This window comes from Lissotriton vulgaris, chromosome 1_2 (assembly GCF_964263255.1).
Source record: "Lissotriton vulgaris chromosome 1_2, aLisVul1.2, whole genome shotgun sequence".
Classification (NCBI taxonomy): Eukaryota; Metazoa; Chordata; class Amphibia; order Caudata; family Salamandridae; genus Lissotriton; species Lissotriton vulgaris.
The window spans coordinates 192,137,353-192,155,290 of NC_141686.1; the positions used below are offsets into that span (position 1 = coordinate 192,137,353).

Consider the following 17,938-nt stretch of genomic DNA (forward strand, 5'->3'; position numbering starts at 1 on the left):
TATGTTTATTGTACGATAGCCCATCAGCTCAAGTCAATTGTGGGGGGTTTTTATCCACCCCATTTCCAATCCGAAGAGGTACACGCCAGGGCTGCCCCTTGTCACCTCTTCTTTTTCTCTTAGTGATGGAACCTCTCGCTGCTTCAATTCGGTAATCTGATGATGTTACAGGTGTCCCCCTTCCAATTGGGCATTCCAAAATTTACTTATATGCAGATGACATTCTTCTTACTCTTACTACTCTTCTCCTATCTCTTCCAGCCCTTCTTCAAATTATTAATGATTTTTCTTCCTTTTCCGGTAATAAAATAAATTGGGACAAAAGTGAAGCGTTACCTATTTCAGTCTGCAAAACGAAATCCTAAATCTATGGATTCACTTTTCATTGGCAATCTTCGTATCTTAAATATCTAGGAATTTTGTTCAATAGAGGTTTGGAAAATATGGCTACGGAGTACGGATAACTTAGCTCCTTTATTTTCTCAAATGCAGAGGGATTTCGATAAGTTGAAAGCTCTAGGACTATCTTTATGTGGTAGAGTTCAAGCTATTAAGATGGTTACTTTACCAAGATTCATTTATGTTTTAGGCATGCTCCCCCTCCAAATTCCTTAAGCTACCCTTAGATCAATTGATTCCAAGATTAAGCTCTTTATTTGGGGCTCAGATAAACCGTGTCTTGCTGCTGCCAAACTAAAGTCCCACCAGTGATATAGAAGTATGGGTCTTCCATCCATTTAACATTATTCCCTTGCCTTACACATTTCTCAACTCTCTTATTTTTTGCCCAAATGTAAAGACATTCCACAATGGGTATTAGTTGAACATCATCTCCTTTCAGGACTCAGGATTATCTCTTTTATATGGTAGTGGTACCAGTTTTACTGACCCTAAAAATCAGATTTTATCAGCCATGCATAGATCTTGGCAGAGGGGTCATCATATACTAAGTTCAAATCCGCGAATTCATATTAAAGCTCCCCTGTGGAATAGCTCAGCTATTTGTATCAATGGTCGTCCTTTATCCTGGTCTTTATGGCAAGAAGCTGCATTTATTTATTTTTATTTATTTTATGTTCTTGTATAGCGCAAGAATCGACCCCTTGCGAGGTATCTCCGCGCTTTGCTCGCAAGATGGAGTAGTTGCTATAGAACAGAGAATGTGGATGAACACTGATGTTTGGGAATATTTAATCTTCCAGGAATAATACGGTTTTTAGTTTCTTCCTGAAAGAAGAGTGATTGTGGGTTTGTCTGAGGTCAGTTGGAAGATTGTTCCAGAGCTTGGGCCCTACCAAAGAGAACGCTCTGCCCCCTTGTCTGGTTTTTTTGACCAGAGGGGTTTTGAGTAGCAATTGATTGCTTGACCGTAAGGCTCTGTCAGGTTTATAGACATGTAGCTTTTGGAGCAGGTAGTCAGGACCTTTCCCGAACAAGCACTTGTGGACAATGCAACAGATCTTGAATTTGGTGCGTTGTCTTATTGGCAGCCAATGCAGTTCACGCAGCAGGGGTTTAGAGGGAGTTCTGGGGGGGGCATTCAGAACCAGTCTTGCTGCAGTGTTTTGGACTACTTGGAGGCGATTAATAGCACTCTCATTGGCTTGAATAAGGAGTCCATTACAGTAATCAATTTTGCTGATCACCATAGTCTGCACTAGGGTCTTTCTGTAGCTGTCAGAAAGGTAGGGGAAGACTCTTCTTAACAGGCCGATGGTGTGAAAGCATGACCCAGCAACTGCATTCACGTGTTCCCTCATGGTAAGGTCCCGATCCAGCTTCACCCCTAGATTTTTTACTGTAAGTTTAGGGGTGGGTACTGGTCCCAAGTCAAGGGGCCACCAGTCGGGGGACCACAGTAAGGATGCTTTACCAAAAAGCATTAGCTCCGTTTTTCCAACGTTGCATTGGAGGCGGTTGACAGCCATCCAATTGGAGATGGCCCTCATTCCTTCTGCAAAGTTGTCCCTAACGTTGGAGTTGAAGGAATGGAAAGGATAGAGAAGCTGGGTGTCGTCAGCGTAAGACACCGGGGTGAATCCATATTTTCTCACAATCTCAGCGAGGGGGGCCACGTACACATTAAACAATGTGGGGCTTAGGCATGAGCCCTGTGGCACCCCCTTCGTGAGCACCCTGGAAGCAGAGTGATATGGTCCCAGGCTGACGGATTGTGAGCGCCCGGACAGAAAACTCTCCAGCCAAGAGAGGGCTTGACCTCCTATGCCCATTCCCTGTAGACGGCTCGTGAGGATCTTATGGGACACAGTATCAAATGCGGCCGACAGGTCTAACAGCACCAGAATCATTGAGCCTCCTCTATCCTGTGACATCTTGATGTTATCGGTCACGGTGAGGAGAGCAGATTCGGTGCTGTAGTTGGGCCTGAACCCAGATTGGGAGTGGTCCAGGCCCCCTGTCGCCTCAATGAACCTGGACAAGTGGATGTTAACATGTTTTTCGGCCAGTTTACTCAGGAGGGGCAACAAGGAGATGGGACGGAGGTTAGAGAGTTCTGTCCATGGGGAGGTGGCATTTTTACGAATAGGATTCACCACTGCCTCTTTCCATTGTTGGGGGAGTTTGCCTTCTGTATAGGAGAGGTTCAAAACTCTCTGGATAGAGGGACAGAGGTCGGTGCAGAGCATGTTCATCACTCTGGGGGGAAGAAGGTCGAGAGGGGACCCTGTTTTTGTGGTATTTAGTAAGGATTTTATCTCGTCCTTAGAAATTTCCGGAATCTTAATGAAAGTTTCAGTATTGGTTTGTGGACAGGGAGCGTCAGGCGTCTCTGTATTGTTGGGGTGCTTGGCCAGTATTTTTTTATAAATGATATCAATTTTTTCCTCAAAAAATAGGGATATTTTGTTGCACAGATCCTGCGAAAAAGTGTCAGGACTTTCGCAGGCTGTGGGGTTGGTGAAACTTCTTAGGATTTTATAAAGTTCTCTGGTAGAGTTGTCTGCTTCGTCTATTTGGGACTGTAAGCTAGTTTTCCTTGCCTTTTTTATGTTATTATAGTAGGAGGAGGCAGCTTGCTGATAAAGCTCTTTACTTTCGCTGGAGTGGTTCTTCCTCCATTGTTTCTCAAGCTTTCTACACTTTTGTTTCTCAGTTTTTAGAGCTTCAGTGTACCAGATTTCTTTTTTGTTATTAGTGGTTGGTAGTTTGACCAGTTTTTGAGGAGCTAAGAGGTTTATTGTATCGAGGAGGGAGTCGTTAAGTTTGGCCAGGGCCAGATCAGGGGTATCAGAGTCGGAAAAGGTTGGAGTTTTCCATGTTTCTACAAATGCTTCCGGGGATATCTTGTGCCAAGGTCTACGTTTAATGCTCCTGGAGGCAGAAGGTTCGGAAGGTTTGATGAGTTGCATGAGGGAAAACTCCAGCATGCTATGGTCGGTCCAATGTACTGATTTGGGGGGATGACAGTGAATTGAGGGATCGTTAGTAAAAATGAGATCTAAGGTGTGGCCTCCTCTGTGGGTGGGACCACTATTTCGTAGGTGAAGGCCAAGTAGGGCAAGGTCCTCCAGTAGGAGTTTGGCATCAGGGTCCTCTGGTATGTCTACATGGATATTAAAATCACCAAGTAGGATGAAATGCTCTTTGGCTTTCATATGAGGGGCAAGAATTTCAGTGAGGGCCAGGGTGAAACTGGTGTCAGTTCCTGGGGGGCGGTAGACTAAAGCGCCTTTCCAGTGATGTTTACTGCTGGTATTTATTTTAAAGATCATGATTTCCATAGAGGGAAGAAGAGCTTGTTCTAATATTGAGATATGGAAACTATTCCCCAGATCAAATTCTCCCTAATGGAGATTTTAAAACGTTCCTCCAACTTTGTGAGGAATTTAATCTTCCAATTCAACATTCCTCTAAATACATTCAACTTCAGCAATGTCTGCAGAAACAATTGGGATCCCCACCTTGGTTGCTTCAGGTTTCTCCAATATTATCATACCTGCAAATATTGGAGAAGTTTAAGGGTGTGACCTCTGGTTTTTATAAAACCTTTTTGCTCCCTCTTTTTCTGCAACCTCTTTCCCATACTCTTTGGACTAAATGGCAATCCCGCTTATCTTTTTTATATACGACAGCTCAATGGGATCACATTCTGGAGGGGTTGCACAAAGGTGTTTTTGAAGCTCGACTTAAATTCTGCATCTTTAAAATTCTTCATGATTGGCACTGGTCATCAGTTACACTACATCAAGCTGGGTTATTATTGCATACTAATTGCTGGAGGTGCTCCTATCCTGGTTGTGACATAGTACATATCGTTTGTGAATGTCCACACACCAGATTCCTTTTGGACCTTTGTTGGCAAAATTTTGAACTCTACAATGGCATTAATCTTACCACTTACACCTGCCACCATTACTTTACATGACTTCCGTGGTTTTCCAAAACTCTCTAAGCCACAGATTCGTCTTTTTCACACTGCATTGGCCACAGCCAAAATGAGCATTTTCCCCCATTGGAAATCTCTATCTGCTCCTTCTCAGGAAGAATGGTTGGTGGCAATGATGCAGACGGCCTTACATGAGCACACAATTTACACTCTTCAGGACCAAGCTGACATTTTTCTACAAATTTGGTGCCCCTTTTTGGACAACAAAAAGGATGGCGATCTTAACCCAATCCTCTCTTCTAATGTACATAATTTACCTACTTAATTTACTGTCTCATATTTTCTCTTATACTATTTCATTCCTATCACCCTTTATCTTCCCTCTACCCCCTGTTACTCTGGCACTGTTTTGCTTTATTTTCCTTCTCTTCTTGTCTTTCTTTTAATTTTGTTATATCTATCAAGCCATCCTTTTCTCTACATATAAGATATACTCATACATTTCTAAATTGTCATTTATTATAAAAGATTATAGAGCATGCATTGTTAATCTTTTTCTCCTTACCTATATTACTACATATACATTTCATAATGTATCTATTCATTTATTCATATTTCACAGTTTTACATATAATAATTTCTTAAGTACCTTATCTACATTATGTATTCGTTTTCATTTTTCATCATACTATTAGTCTCTATTTTTTACTGTTCAACTGTTTTATGAAATTTATATTTACTATGTACTTTATTGCATAATTCAATAAAAAATGTCAACACAAAAAAAAAAGAGAGGCCATGTGAATGCCACATTTGGAGCAGGATCTTTGTGCACTTTCTGTTTATTTACATCTCATGTCTTTTGTGGTTGCAGAATATTAAAACAGTAATTAGTGGGGCTAAGTGTGCAACATGAAAAAAAAATCCCAACGCCCATATGTCTAGCTTGTATTTTCAGTTACGAACCTAACCTACTGACCTTGTCAAGTCTTGTCAGTGCTTGTTTTTAAGTAAGACATATTGCCATGAAGTTATTTTTAAGCAGTAATCCTTATTGCATCACTTTATGCCTTGGTTGCACTGCAAGGTGTATTTTTCCAAATTGTGCTTTGCATTTGAATTCTAATCAAAAAAACTAAATAGGACAAACAAAAGGGGTAAAAGTGAGGCCTAAGTCAAGCCGAAAACTTGGAGTTTGGTGGATGGAATACTTTGTCACAAATATGACAGATATCCTGTCTTCAGTAATAGAAGTGCCTTATATCCTAAGGCACTGTAATACGGCTGATAGGACCTCTGTTGTGCGTGTAATGGGGTAACTCAAAATCAGTCACTAGCATTTGAAGATGAAGTGTATGAATATCTGTGGCAGGCTCACTCAAACTGATGGTTGTTTAGAAATGGCTTCCTACTCCACCATCATTTGATGGATCTGCATTTCCATCACCACAAACTTATGTAACAAGCTTATCAGCGGTGCTCCTAATGATTGCAGAATCCAAACCTCTATGGCAAAGGGAATACCCTAACCCATTTAAAACTCACATGATATCAAATAATAATTCCTAAAGGAAACAATTATCACAATAGATGATTTGTGTAATTTGAACTGTGCTATAAAAACACGATAAATAAAGGGATTACTATTGAAATGGAAAATGTTTCAATGTAATGAAAATCCTAATCATTAAGGATTGTGCATTTTTTCCCAGAAAATTTTAGAAAGTAGGAAAGCCTTACCGGTTACTCAGATAATATTTGCAGACAAAAGGAAATACATAAGCCAGACGGTAATCATTCCAGGTCACATGTCCTATTGAAAAGGAAAATAATATGTTATTGAAATTGCAATGAAAGGCATGAAAAGGTCTGCATGGATACTTGCATTCATTTACGGAACTATTCTGAGCATGCTATATATTTTTGTTTATACAAATTTACTGTTTTTTTAATGTCTTCACCCTTGTTCTTTTTTTTTTTTTTTTTTTTTTTTTTTATTGAAAGTTCATGACAATTTAATATACACCAAAACATGAAATGTACAAAAAATAAGAAATGAATATATATGAATAGATATATATACAACAATGAGGGCAGAGGGCGCTTAAAATATCAGAAAAAGAGCATGTTACATATACAAAACAGAGATTAAAAGAGTAATAATTGTAAGAGTAAGAGGTGGTCAGGGGAGCATCGCGGACATTTATAAGGCCCCGGATCTTGACAGCCGCCACGTAGCCACTGGCGCCCAGACTCGTGTCCCCATTTCCCTAGATTTAAATCCCTTTAAGGCATACAGTTATGACTCGATATTGTGTATCCCTAACATCCTGCAGATCCACATTTGAAAAGTTGAGGCCTCGGCATCCTTCCAAGCAGCAGCAATTAAAATTCTCAAGACCGCTACTGCTATAAAAATAAGCGCCTCAGACTCTGTAGTTAAAACCAGTTTAGCGTCACAACCAATTATTAAAAGTGTCGGGGATAGGTCTATTTTGACAGCTAGCAGCCCCTTTAAAAAAGTTGCGATTTCCTTCTTGATTATATCTAATTTCCCACAGCTTGAAAACATATGTACAACATCGGCTGGCCCGTTCCCACACCTAGGGCAGTTGTTATCCACCCTCTTGCCCCAGTCAAATAATTTCGCCGGTGTGTAGTATAAGTTAAAAAGCGTCTTAAAACCCTGGGCTCTTAAATTTGTGGATCGCAAAAACCTTTTATCCATTAGAAGGGCTTTATCCAGATCAATATCCGGATCCCCTAGTTTTGAGGCCCAGGCTGTCTCTGTCTTAACCATATCGTCAGGAGATGCTTCCAAAAATAACCTGTATATTTCCCTGATTTTAAGGCCACCCCCCTTCATATAATCTAGTAATGCGCATCTTTTAGATATATTTATACAGGATCTTTTAGATTTAATTGTATTAACCAACTGTATATATTTAAACTCTTGGCACCCTTGAAGTGAGTAGCGTGACCTCAAAAGTTCTAGGGGCCTACATATATCGTTTATCATTACTTGGCCTAATGTAGTAATTCCCTGTTTTTCCCAATGTCTCCATGAACCATCACTAGTTAGATGCGGGAATAGTCCTGAATTCCAGATTAGAGTATATTGATTGTACCTTGGAATCCTTTGATGTTTCTGTACAGAAGACCATAGCCCCCAGACATCTTCCAGTATTTTATAGCCTGATATCTTAAAAAAGCGTTTATCATATCTCCTTAACAATACCCCATGTGCTTCCCTCCCGAGGGCCAGCTGAAAAAAGAAGGGGATACCTCCCTGAGTATGTGTAGTATCGTTAGGAAAGAAAAGTAGAGCCATATCTATGAGCAGACAGGACCAGTTATAAAACCTCAGATTTGGTATTCCCAACCCACCCCTTTCCTGAGGAAGAGACATGAGTTTGCTTGATCTCCTCACTTTGCCATATTGCCAAACGAAATTCATGAAGACTGCCTCCATTTCCTTGATCAGTGAATCGTCTATCTTGAATGGGATGGACCTAAATTTATATAAAATTTTCGGGAACCTTGTCATTTTAATAATGTTGGCCCTGCCAATTATTGACAAACGGAGCGTATCTATCCTTTTTAAATCCTGTTTCATTTTTGCCAATAGCGGTATAAAGTTGTCTTTGATGATATCTCTTGGCTGGGCATTAATTATTATTCCCAGGTACACTACTGAGTCGACATATCTATCATCGCGCTTAACTATATTTCGAGAGCATAGTACTTGCGTTTTTGCCACATTTAAACGATATCCAGATAATTTCCCGAAGTTGGAGGTGAAGCTAACTATTTCCCTCATGGCACTGTCAGGGTCCGTGGTAGTTATAGCGAAATCGTCCGCATATGCAAGGACTTTAGTATGAAATCCATTGATAGTAATTGGCTTGATTCTATTATTATTCATTATAAGGGTTATTAGGGGGTCTATATACAACGCGAAGAGAATAGGTGAGCAAGGACACCCCTGTCTCGTGCCCCTTGTTATATGGATCAGTCCTGAACTCTCACCCATAAGCTGAACACTTGCAGTGGGATTAAAATACATGGCCTGAATTGCCTGTAGGAATCTGGGACCAAATCCTCTATCATCCATCACTCTCCACAAAAAGCTCCACCTAACCCGATCGAAGGCCTTTTCAGCGTCGAGGAGGACCATTGCGGCCCCCCCCCTCCCCGGCAGCATGGATGTCAAATAATGTAATAGCTCTTTTTATATGGTCAGTTGTACCCCTGCCTGGAACAAAACCATGCTGCCAGGGAGATACCAGGGTCCCAATGATCCTCCCCAACCGTGTCGCCATAATTTTAGCATATAATTTATTATCGCTATTTATTAACGATATTGGCCTATAGGAGCCTGGGCTCTGCTCCGGTTTACCTTTCTTGTGGAATACCACGATATTAGTTTTGGTCCAAGACTCCGGTATAACTCCGGTATTGATAACCCCATTAAATAAATCAAGAAGAAGAGGTGACGTTTCTTTTTTCAGATGTTTATATACCTCCAGGGGTATAGCATCGGGCCCTGCTGCCTTGCCCGCTGCTAGATCCTGTAATGCCTCTAACAATTCATCCATGGTGATGCCCTGTTCCAGGGTTTCCCTTTCAATGGATGTGAGTTTAATACCGCTTTCCGGCCAGTTTACACCCGAATCATCTATATCCAGTGCTTCCTTATACAGATCTTGATAGAATCTTCTAAAAACATCAAGGATTTCATCTGGTTTGTTATAAATTTTATCCCCCTCTTTAATTTCGGTAATAGTATTATTAGATGTAGCCTGCCTTATACGTAAAGCCAATTCCCTACCTGCCTTTTCCCCGGTTTCATACACCCTTGCTCTTTGGGTTTGATATTCTGCCGCAGCTTTCTTAGCCAATTGCCTCTGTATTTCGGCCTTTAAACTATTCAAACGATCCAAACTCTGCATACCCAAGTTCCCCTGACACACATCCCTCCTATGTTGTTCCTCTGCCTCTGCTAATTTCCCCAGCAAGCGATCCCTCTCTTCCTTCACTTTTTTCCACTTACGGGCAGTGTAACTAATTGTCTCCCCCCTAAAACCTGCTTTGAAACTATCCCAGACGGCAATGCGAGAGGCACTATACCTATTCTCATCGAAAAAAGACTGAGACCAATTCTTTACGTGCGCTATATATTTGCTATCAGCTAATAGCTTTCTATCAAACATCCAAGGTCTGACTTTTTTTGTTTGTTTATTGATGGCGATTGATAAGACTAGGGGGTTATGGTCTGATATTAACCTCGGAAGCATTTCTATTTCTACATTAGGGAGATAGGTAGCCGATACCAGAAAATAATCCAACTTAGTGTGCTTATTGTATGGATGTGAGAAGTACGTGTGCCCTGGGTCATTTTTTCTTAAGCTTCCCCACACATCCCTCAGCCCATGAGACTGGATTATGGAACACACTGATCTAAATACCCGGGGTTTGCGACCTGTGTAAGGGGTATTGCTAGCAAAGTTTGCTGAGATATTGAAATCGCCCGATAATACTATCGGGGCTGGCCAGTTGGTTAATTCCTTCTCTATATGATCCATCACCCCCGGGTCATCCAAGTTAGAGCCGTATATTGAGCATATAGTTATGCCTAAATTTAGTTCGCATATTGCCCATCTTCCATATACGTCGGCCTTACAACTTTTCGCCCCCCCTAAACCTGTCCTGCCAATAATTGCTACCCCTTTTATCATTGATGTCTGTGAAGAACAGGACAAAATTTCAAACCCCCTAAAATTTAGCCAATGCTTCTTTTTCCAAGGTAGGTGGGTTTCCTGTAAGCATACAATATCAGCCCCTATTATTTTGATGTACTCTTCTAATCTGCCCCTCTTTTTCCAGTTATTCAAAACCCCTATATTCAAGCTTACCACCCTAAGCTTAGACATTGCCCTGCGGAAAGTTTAGCCGCCATGCTAACCAGTCAAATGCCCTCCTGAGCATATCATAAATATTCTGGTTTTCTTCAAGCTTTTTGATTGCATTAATGTACATATTCATTGCATGAACTTTCTTTTCTTTTGCTTTTTCCCCCCCCTGCCCCCCTCTCCCGCCCCAAGCGAACCCCCCCTAAACCCCTCCCAAACCCCCACCCTTGTGGAGCGCGCAGACTAGGTCTGTGCGTATGATGGATGCAGCCAAGCAGTGGACTCACTATATACATTTGATAAACCCCTACCTCTTAAACATTGTACCAATAAGATATCACCCCCAAGAGGAAAAGAAAAAAATCCAAACAGAACAAAAACCGAACAAAGCTAACAACAATATTCCTTCATTGCCCTTAATAGCCAGTGCTTTGCCTCTCGTGAATTTCATCATTCTTTTTGAACAAAACATGGAGAGGCTAAATTAAAGAAAACAGGACAGTAAGGGCTGCCATATGGACTGAGTCTGATTCTATACTGAGTCCAGAAAATCTCGAGCTTTAATTTCTGAGGAGAAATATATTGTCTTACCAAGATGGACTACCTTTAGCTGGGCTGGATTAATAAGATACACCTGTATTCTTTTGTCCTGAAAGGGCTTGATTAAGTGTCTTAGTCTCCATCGCCTTTCGACGGTGGTATGGCAGAAATCGGGCCTTACGAAGAAAAAACCCCCCTCAAAAGCTCTTTTAGCATCCGGTCTTGCCTTTTCTGCGATAGATTGTCTCAGCAAAAAGTTCCCTATATAGATCAAAATTGCTCTGGGCTTGTCTTCCGCTCTAGCATTCTGTCTTATTTTGAACGGTGTCCGATGCGCCCTCTGGATTTCGGTAGTCCAATTCCACCCGGCGATATCTGGAAAGGCTTTCTCAAAAATGTTGGCGATAAAGGCTTTAACATCTTGCCCTTCACACCCTTCCAGTATTCCAAGGACTCTAAGGTTATTCCTCCTTGACCTATTCTCTAAGTCCTCCAGCTTCCACTGGACATCCTGTGCTTGTTCTCCGAGGGATTCCACTCTGGAGGTGGCGGCCGCCGCCTCTGCTTCAGTAGCAACTATCCTCTCCTCCAGGTTTGAAACCCTATCTCCTACAGTCACGCAAGCCTTTGAGAGTTTTCTGACCACTCCTTTCAATTTTCTCATTGCTGCTTGGGCCTTGAGATTATCGATCGTGTCTCTTCCCGGTGTGCTGTGACCCCTTGATGAATTGATTCCATCATTGTCATCATTTGCGCCAATGAGACTTGTGTGGTCTCCTGGCTCTGTACCTCTCTCCACCCCTGGTTTGATTCCCCCTGTAGCGAAGTTGTCACCTTTGTTCTGTGCTCGTATAGAGATTGTTGTTGTTCAATGTAGATACGAGCGAGTGGTTGTTACGTTAGTGTCTACTTTTGTATAATGCTTGGGCGGATGGCTTATGATCAGCGGGTCGGGGCTAGGCATCTTTTGAAACATGGGCTGTGTATATATGTCGGAGATGGGTAACGTTTAGGAATTTGTGACATGCAAGTTGTACTGATTACTTATGGAATAAACCATGTGAAGTTAAACCTTACTGCGTGCCCCGGTTTTCACTTGAGAGAATTTATTAAGAGCGTGATCTTTTACCACAAAAACAACTCAAATTTACCAGTTAAAGTTACTAAAACTCACGCCCTAAAGTAAATTTCACTCTTGCCATGCACAGTGTTGTTATCAATTATGTCATTTCAGATGTTAATGTTATGAATGATGTGATAGAACCTGCCATTAATGATGTAATAAGTGATGTGATAGGCAGTGCATGGTGAGTGTGTGTGGTATAGATACTATATCACCCAGGACACCGACTTGTTCCCTGCCCGTGAGTGCCAGGGCAGGGAGCAACAATCCAACTCCTTGCATGCGCTTTCGCTGGCTGGGAGCTGGGAGCACAGGGTTACTCCCTCCTGGTGGGAGGAGTAAGAAAAACAAATATTGCCCACTCCCACCGCACACTGGATGGGTGCAGGCAGGAGAGCCTGCTGTGCATTGGAGGTCTGTGCAGACCCATGCCATCTAATTCTGTGTGATGCGACGGGGCACCAACAGGAAATTTTATTTGTTTAAGCCACAGGGGATGGGGTCATCAAGGCCTCTTAATGGCTTAGGGGAGAGGGGGAGGAGGCAAAGGCCATGCTATGATGTGGCTTATGGGTGCCCACGGTCTTGTAATGCTTGGGGAAGGGGGTTGCATCTCTGTCCTCATAACAGCTCAGGGAGAGTGGCCAAACTAGATGGATTGATTTTGGTAAAGCCAGTCTTGAGTGTGTCATATTGCCCCCCCTCAATCAGTCGCTTCGCGAGGCCTTTGTTCCGCCTTCATGGAAGCAGGCTCTGATACTGCCTCTTCTCAAGAAACTGAACCTTAATCCGCTGCTCCCTGCCAATTACCGGCTGATATCACTCTTGCCAAGTCTGGCTGAAGTTTGTGAAAAGGCAGTGACGTCTCAGCTCACCAACTTTGTTGAGACGGCGGGCTTGCTACATCCAGTTCAATCGGGGTTCCATGCTTCCTACAGTACGGAATCAGCATTATTGGAGGTGGCTGAGGCAATACGTGACTGATTGAATGCCGGCGGGAGAGCAGCCTTGGTTATGCTGGATCTCTCTGCAGCATTCAATATGGTGCCCCACTCTCTCCTCCTCGAGCGTCTAACAGAAATCGGCAATGTGGGCTCGGTATGGAGTTGGATCAGATCCTTCTTGGAGGATAGATCACAGCAAGTCTGGCTTCCCCCATGTGCCTCCGCGCCTACGGTTCTCTCTACAGGCGTTCCGCTGGGGTCCTCATTTAGCCCCCTGCTTTTTAACATGTATGTGACTCCGCTGGTTTATCTGGTGGAGTCTCTGGGGGCTAAGGTGATAACCTATGCTGATGATACGCAGCTCTTGTTCTCCTGGAGGCGGGGTGATGACTCATGGCTAAGGTGATGGCCTATGAGGATGATACGCAGCTCCTGTTCTCCTGGAGGCGGGGTGATGACTCGGTCAGTGTGGTGCAGCACTGCCTTTCATCTGTGTTTCATTGGTTGGTGAACGCACAGTTGAAGTGTAACGAAGAAAAATCGGAAGTACTCCTGTTCGGTTTGTTTCCAGGGGATTTTAGGGACAGGCTGTGGCCGGCGGTCTTCCCTCGCCCCTTGACAGGTTCGGGCCTTGCCAAAAATGTGGGGGTATGGTTCGATGAAAATCTGAACTTTTCCACCCAGGTGAAGAAGCTGACAGGGACCTGTTTTGGCACCCTGAAAATGTTGAGAAAGTTTCTCCCCCTTCTGCCAGGCGCTGCCAAAGAGACTGTGGTCCGGGCTCTGATCTTATCCCGTTTAGACTACGCAAATGCCCTTCTGGTGGGCAGTCTGGGATATTTGATGAAGAAACTGCAGGTAGCTCAAAATGCGGCAGCTAGACTACTACTGGGACTCTCTCCAAGACAGAGTGTTCGGACCCATCTACGTCACTTGCATTGGCTCCCAGTTGAGGGCCGTCTCAAATTTAAAATGCTGTCCATTGTCCATCGGGCCCTTTATGGACTTGGCCCTATCTACCTGCAAACTCGTTTTGTCTTCTATAAACCATCTAGACAATTGCGATCATCTGACCAGCTTTTAATACAGAACCCCCGCTTTAACCGCCATAGGATGGGTGGGAGCTCTTTTACCAGCAAAGCAGGATTGGCATGAAATTTGCTACCGCTAGAGCTTCAGAGGGTGCAGGACCCTGTGTCCTTTAAGAAGAAACTAAAAACACTGCTTTTTTTAGGTTTTTTCTTTTGATTGAAGCTTGGATTTCTTTCTGGAGTTAGCGCTGGGATACTTTGAGTAGCTGTGCGCTCTACAAAATTAATATAACATAACATAACATAAAATCAATAATTGTAATAAATAACATATTACACTTGTATAATCACATTGAAGTGACCATGTGACTATAGTGTAGTTGTTTCCAAGGGTTCAGATATTGTTACATGCAATCTTTGAGGCAGTAATTAGTGATATTTTTGTGTCAGTTTGCTGTACTGTGGAAATGAAGTCAAATTTGTTTTTTGCAGTGCAATAAAAAACAAGTGACTGCATGTTTATTAATGCAGGTTCTCCAAATACCATGTTGCAAATGCCATTTTGATTTATACCACCATTCCATCGTTATATACACCTTGTTGCTTTAACTGCATAGAATGTACTGGTATAAAGTGAATATTTAGCAGATAACTGTGAAACATTTCACAGTTGCCTGTAAAATACATATTTCATCATTATAACAACAGCACTCTGCAGAGCTTTAACATTGTCATGGCTAGTAGAAATATCCGGCGAGGGTGACCAAATTATTTAGCAGGGATATCTACATTTTGGGTAAAAAAATGCAAATTGAAATGTTGCTTTAGTTTTCATTCCCTTAAAAACAGAAGACAAGACGCGTTTGGCAAAACAGGAACAGTTTATTGAATTGTTAATCAGATCATCAAATCATCACCTTCCAAGTACCTTCCATAAAGAAGAAAACAGCCTCACAATCTGTCACACCATTAGGTTAGAGACCCTAAAGGCCTCAACATGGAGATGCTAACAGCAGGTTGCAAGAATGAACTTAAACCTCATTCTGGACTGGTGGAATTCAGCGAGCTTACGGATCATTATAATCTTACAATGTCTAAATTAATCGATAACATAGCCCCTTTAAAACTCAAAAGAATACAGGATAAAGATAAAAGCCTATGGTTAAACAGTTCCTTTAATGAAGAAAGACGAAAACTCAGACTAACAGAACGAAATTGGAGACAACACTCATCATCCCTCCATCTAAAACAGTTATGAAAGACCAGGAAATCCTACAGTAAAAGCGTACTAAAATAAAATAAATACTTTTTTGGAAGTGAACTTGATAACGCAAAGAACAGACCGAGAAACCTCTTCGAACTTCTGAGGGAGCAATCTAACAAATTGTCCAAATCCTCCCTCTTAAGAGCTCAATCCGAATTGAGATGTGAAGACTTTTCATCATTATTTACAGCTAAAGCTAGCTCCGAGAACACAAGAATACTGCTGATAAATCATTGATTCTAAAGAGTACACAAGCGGATCATGCAGCCCAACCTGCACAAACAGTGCCTAAAATAATGCCTATAAAACCTACAAGCTTTATGATCAGGATGAAATTGCCAAAACCTTACTGACTTTAAAACAAGACAACCATTACAATGATCCTCTTCCCACCAAATGATGGCCTACAATCAACCACATGGTCATCCCCTTTCAGACTAAGATAATTAATACTTTGCTAGCTAAAGGATCCTTTCCTGAGTGCCTAGAAACTGGCCAGGTCATCCCTCTATTGAAAAAACCTACAGAGAACCCCTTGGACCGAAACAACTTTAGACGGGTAACAAACATCCCCCTACTAGCAAAGGTACTGGAAAAATGTGCTCAACAACAACTGAGCCAACACATAACTGAATTTAAGCTACTAAACACCTGCGAGTCAGGGTTTAGACCAGATCCCAGCATGGAAACAGCAATTATGGACTTAGTAGATGATGCTAGATGATGCTCTACTTGCGCTAGAACGCAACAAAACCTGCCTCCTAATCATCCTTGGCCTATTGTCTGCATTTGACACCGTAAACAATGGCAAATTATTTGACCTTCTGGAGGATAGGATGGGTTTATCGGGAACAATCCTAAAATAGTTTTATTCCTTCTTGGAGAACAGATCACAAAGATTCCTGATCAACCATAATTTATCCCTTCAATCCCAGAGTCAAATTAAAGTTCCACAAGGATCAACTCTATCCCCATACCTATTCAATCTGCACATCGAGCCACTAACAGAAGTATTACAGCAGGCTGACATTTCCTTCCACATGTATGCAGACGACACTCATCTGAAAAGGAAGATTACATTGCTGGAAGATATCAACATAATGAACCAAACACTACAAAGGACCGTTCACTGGCTATCTAGCAATCATCTTAAGCTTAACTCGCAGAAAACGAAATTCCATTTGATTCCCCCCCGCCCCCACCAAAAAAGTTAAAATATGATTAAGGAATGGACCAAGATGATCACCCGCTAAACGGTACTCCGATTCTAGTGGATTCAAATAAGTCTCCTGGAATCACACTGGATAAAGAACTAAACATGCATTCCCACATCAACACAATGTCAACAAATGGCTGCCTCTCTCTGAGCTATTTCAGAAAACTGAAGCTGTTCATCAATACTGCTGACATTAAAACAGCAGTCCAGGCTTTGGTCATTTCAAAGATTAAGTACGGCTGCACAGCTCTAGCAGGTCTTCCTAAGATTTAAACAGTTCCCCTAAAAGCTTGCCTCAATGCTGCAGCTAGACTCATAACGGATTCTAGAAAATTTGACCACAACACTCCACATCTGAAAGCGCTCAAATGGCTACCGTACGAGGAAAGAATACAGTTAAAGATTTCTGGTATTACACCTAAAGTACTACACTACAAATCGCTACTTTCCAAATTATGATTTCCTGAGGCAGTAGATCTTCGAGGGGATATGAAAATGTGTTAATGAAACCAGCATTCTTCAGTGAGAAGAGAACCTATGATAGAGCATTCTCGGGAGCTGCACCAAGAATTTAGAATTCGCTCCTACAGAATATTAGGAGAATCACTTCTGCCTCACAATTGAAAAAGGAAGCATAGTCCTTTCTGATGAGTAAACTCCTCCTGTAACTAACAGTGGACCATGCTATGGCTCCTTCTGAGACCTACAGACAATCCTTGATCTTCTACATTCAGCTTTTCTAGTAGGTGACGGTAAACAGGATTATAGTCCTGCTAATCTCAGAACAATGGAACTGGGGATAGTGCAAGACAATTTGCTTTCATCAATTTATCTCTATTGCCTATAATCAGCTCTGTTGGATTCCTTAAGTTCCCTGCTCAAGATGACAGGCTCAATTGCTACTGACAGGCACCTCTATCAAGCCACATGTGTTTTTGACTGGATATGTAATACTGTAACCAGTGCGGATTCCTAGTAATCTTCAGTAGTGGTATTATTTTTAAATTTAAGTACGACATGACATGTACTACTGAAACCCCAGTTGATTCCTAGTAAGCCTCAATATGTGTATTATTTGTAAATATTACATTTGTGCCACTGTTAGATGAATACTTATACCTTCCAGTAGGCTTAAAGGACTTGTACATTGGCGGATTTTGATTGCTGTTAAATTATAAAGCGATCTGACACCCAAAATTGGGCCTTGTTCGTTCTATATAAAACACAGAATTAACAGAACAGTTACAGGCACATGGTCTAAGGACTGCCTTAATTTACATTTGGTCTATGCCCTTCTCTTATACAAAATGTGAACAGTTGGAAAAGTTTCCGGAATACAATATATGGTGAGGAATGTCGGTTGCTGCCTTTGGAGTCATAAATTAATTATCTAATGGTTACCACAGATGGGTCTCTGCCTCACATGGACACAATGTGGCCCGGGGTAAAGGCGTCCCGATGTACAACATGGGAGCACGTGATCACTACGTGTGCTAGGTCTTGATTGGCTATGTGTTCCTAACTCATGTGTCCTCTGACTTTTATAGTGTTTTTAGGAAT

At 41.9% G+C, this 17,938-nt stretch overlaps 1 protein-coding gene across 2 annotated transcripts in view; it reads right to left on the reverse strand.

Annotated features, from left to right (window-relative positions):
• Window positions 1-17,938, reverse strand: part of LOC147734889 (alpha-N-acetylgalactosamine-specific lectin-like) — a 123,782-nt gene that overhangs the window by 27,227 nt on the left and 78,617 nt on the right. For both annotated transcript variants that reach the window (XR_015307609.1, XM_086953667.1), the window contains exon 6: window positions 6,089-6,161. Coding sequence is in view for 1 of the 2 variants with exons in the window: in XM_086953667.1 (XP_086809793.1) it covers window positions 6,089-6,161 (73 nt within the window). In the remaining variant the exon portion in view is untranslated. The remainder of the gene's footprint in view (window positions 1-6,088; window positions 6,162-17,938) is intronic.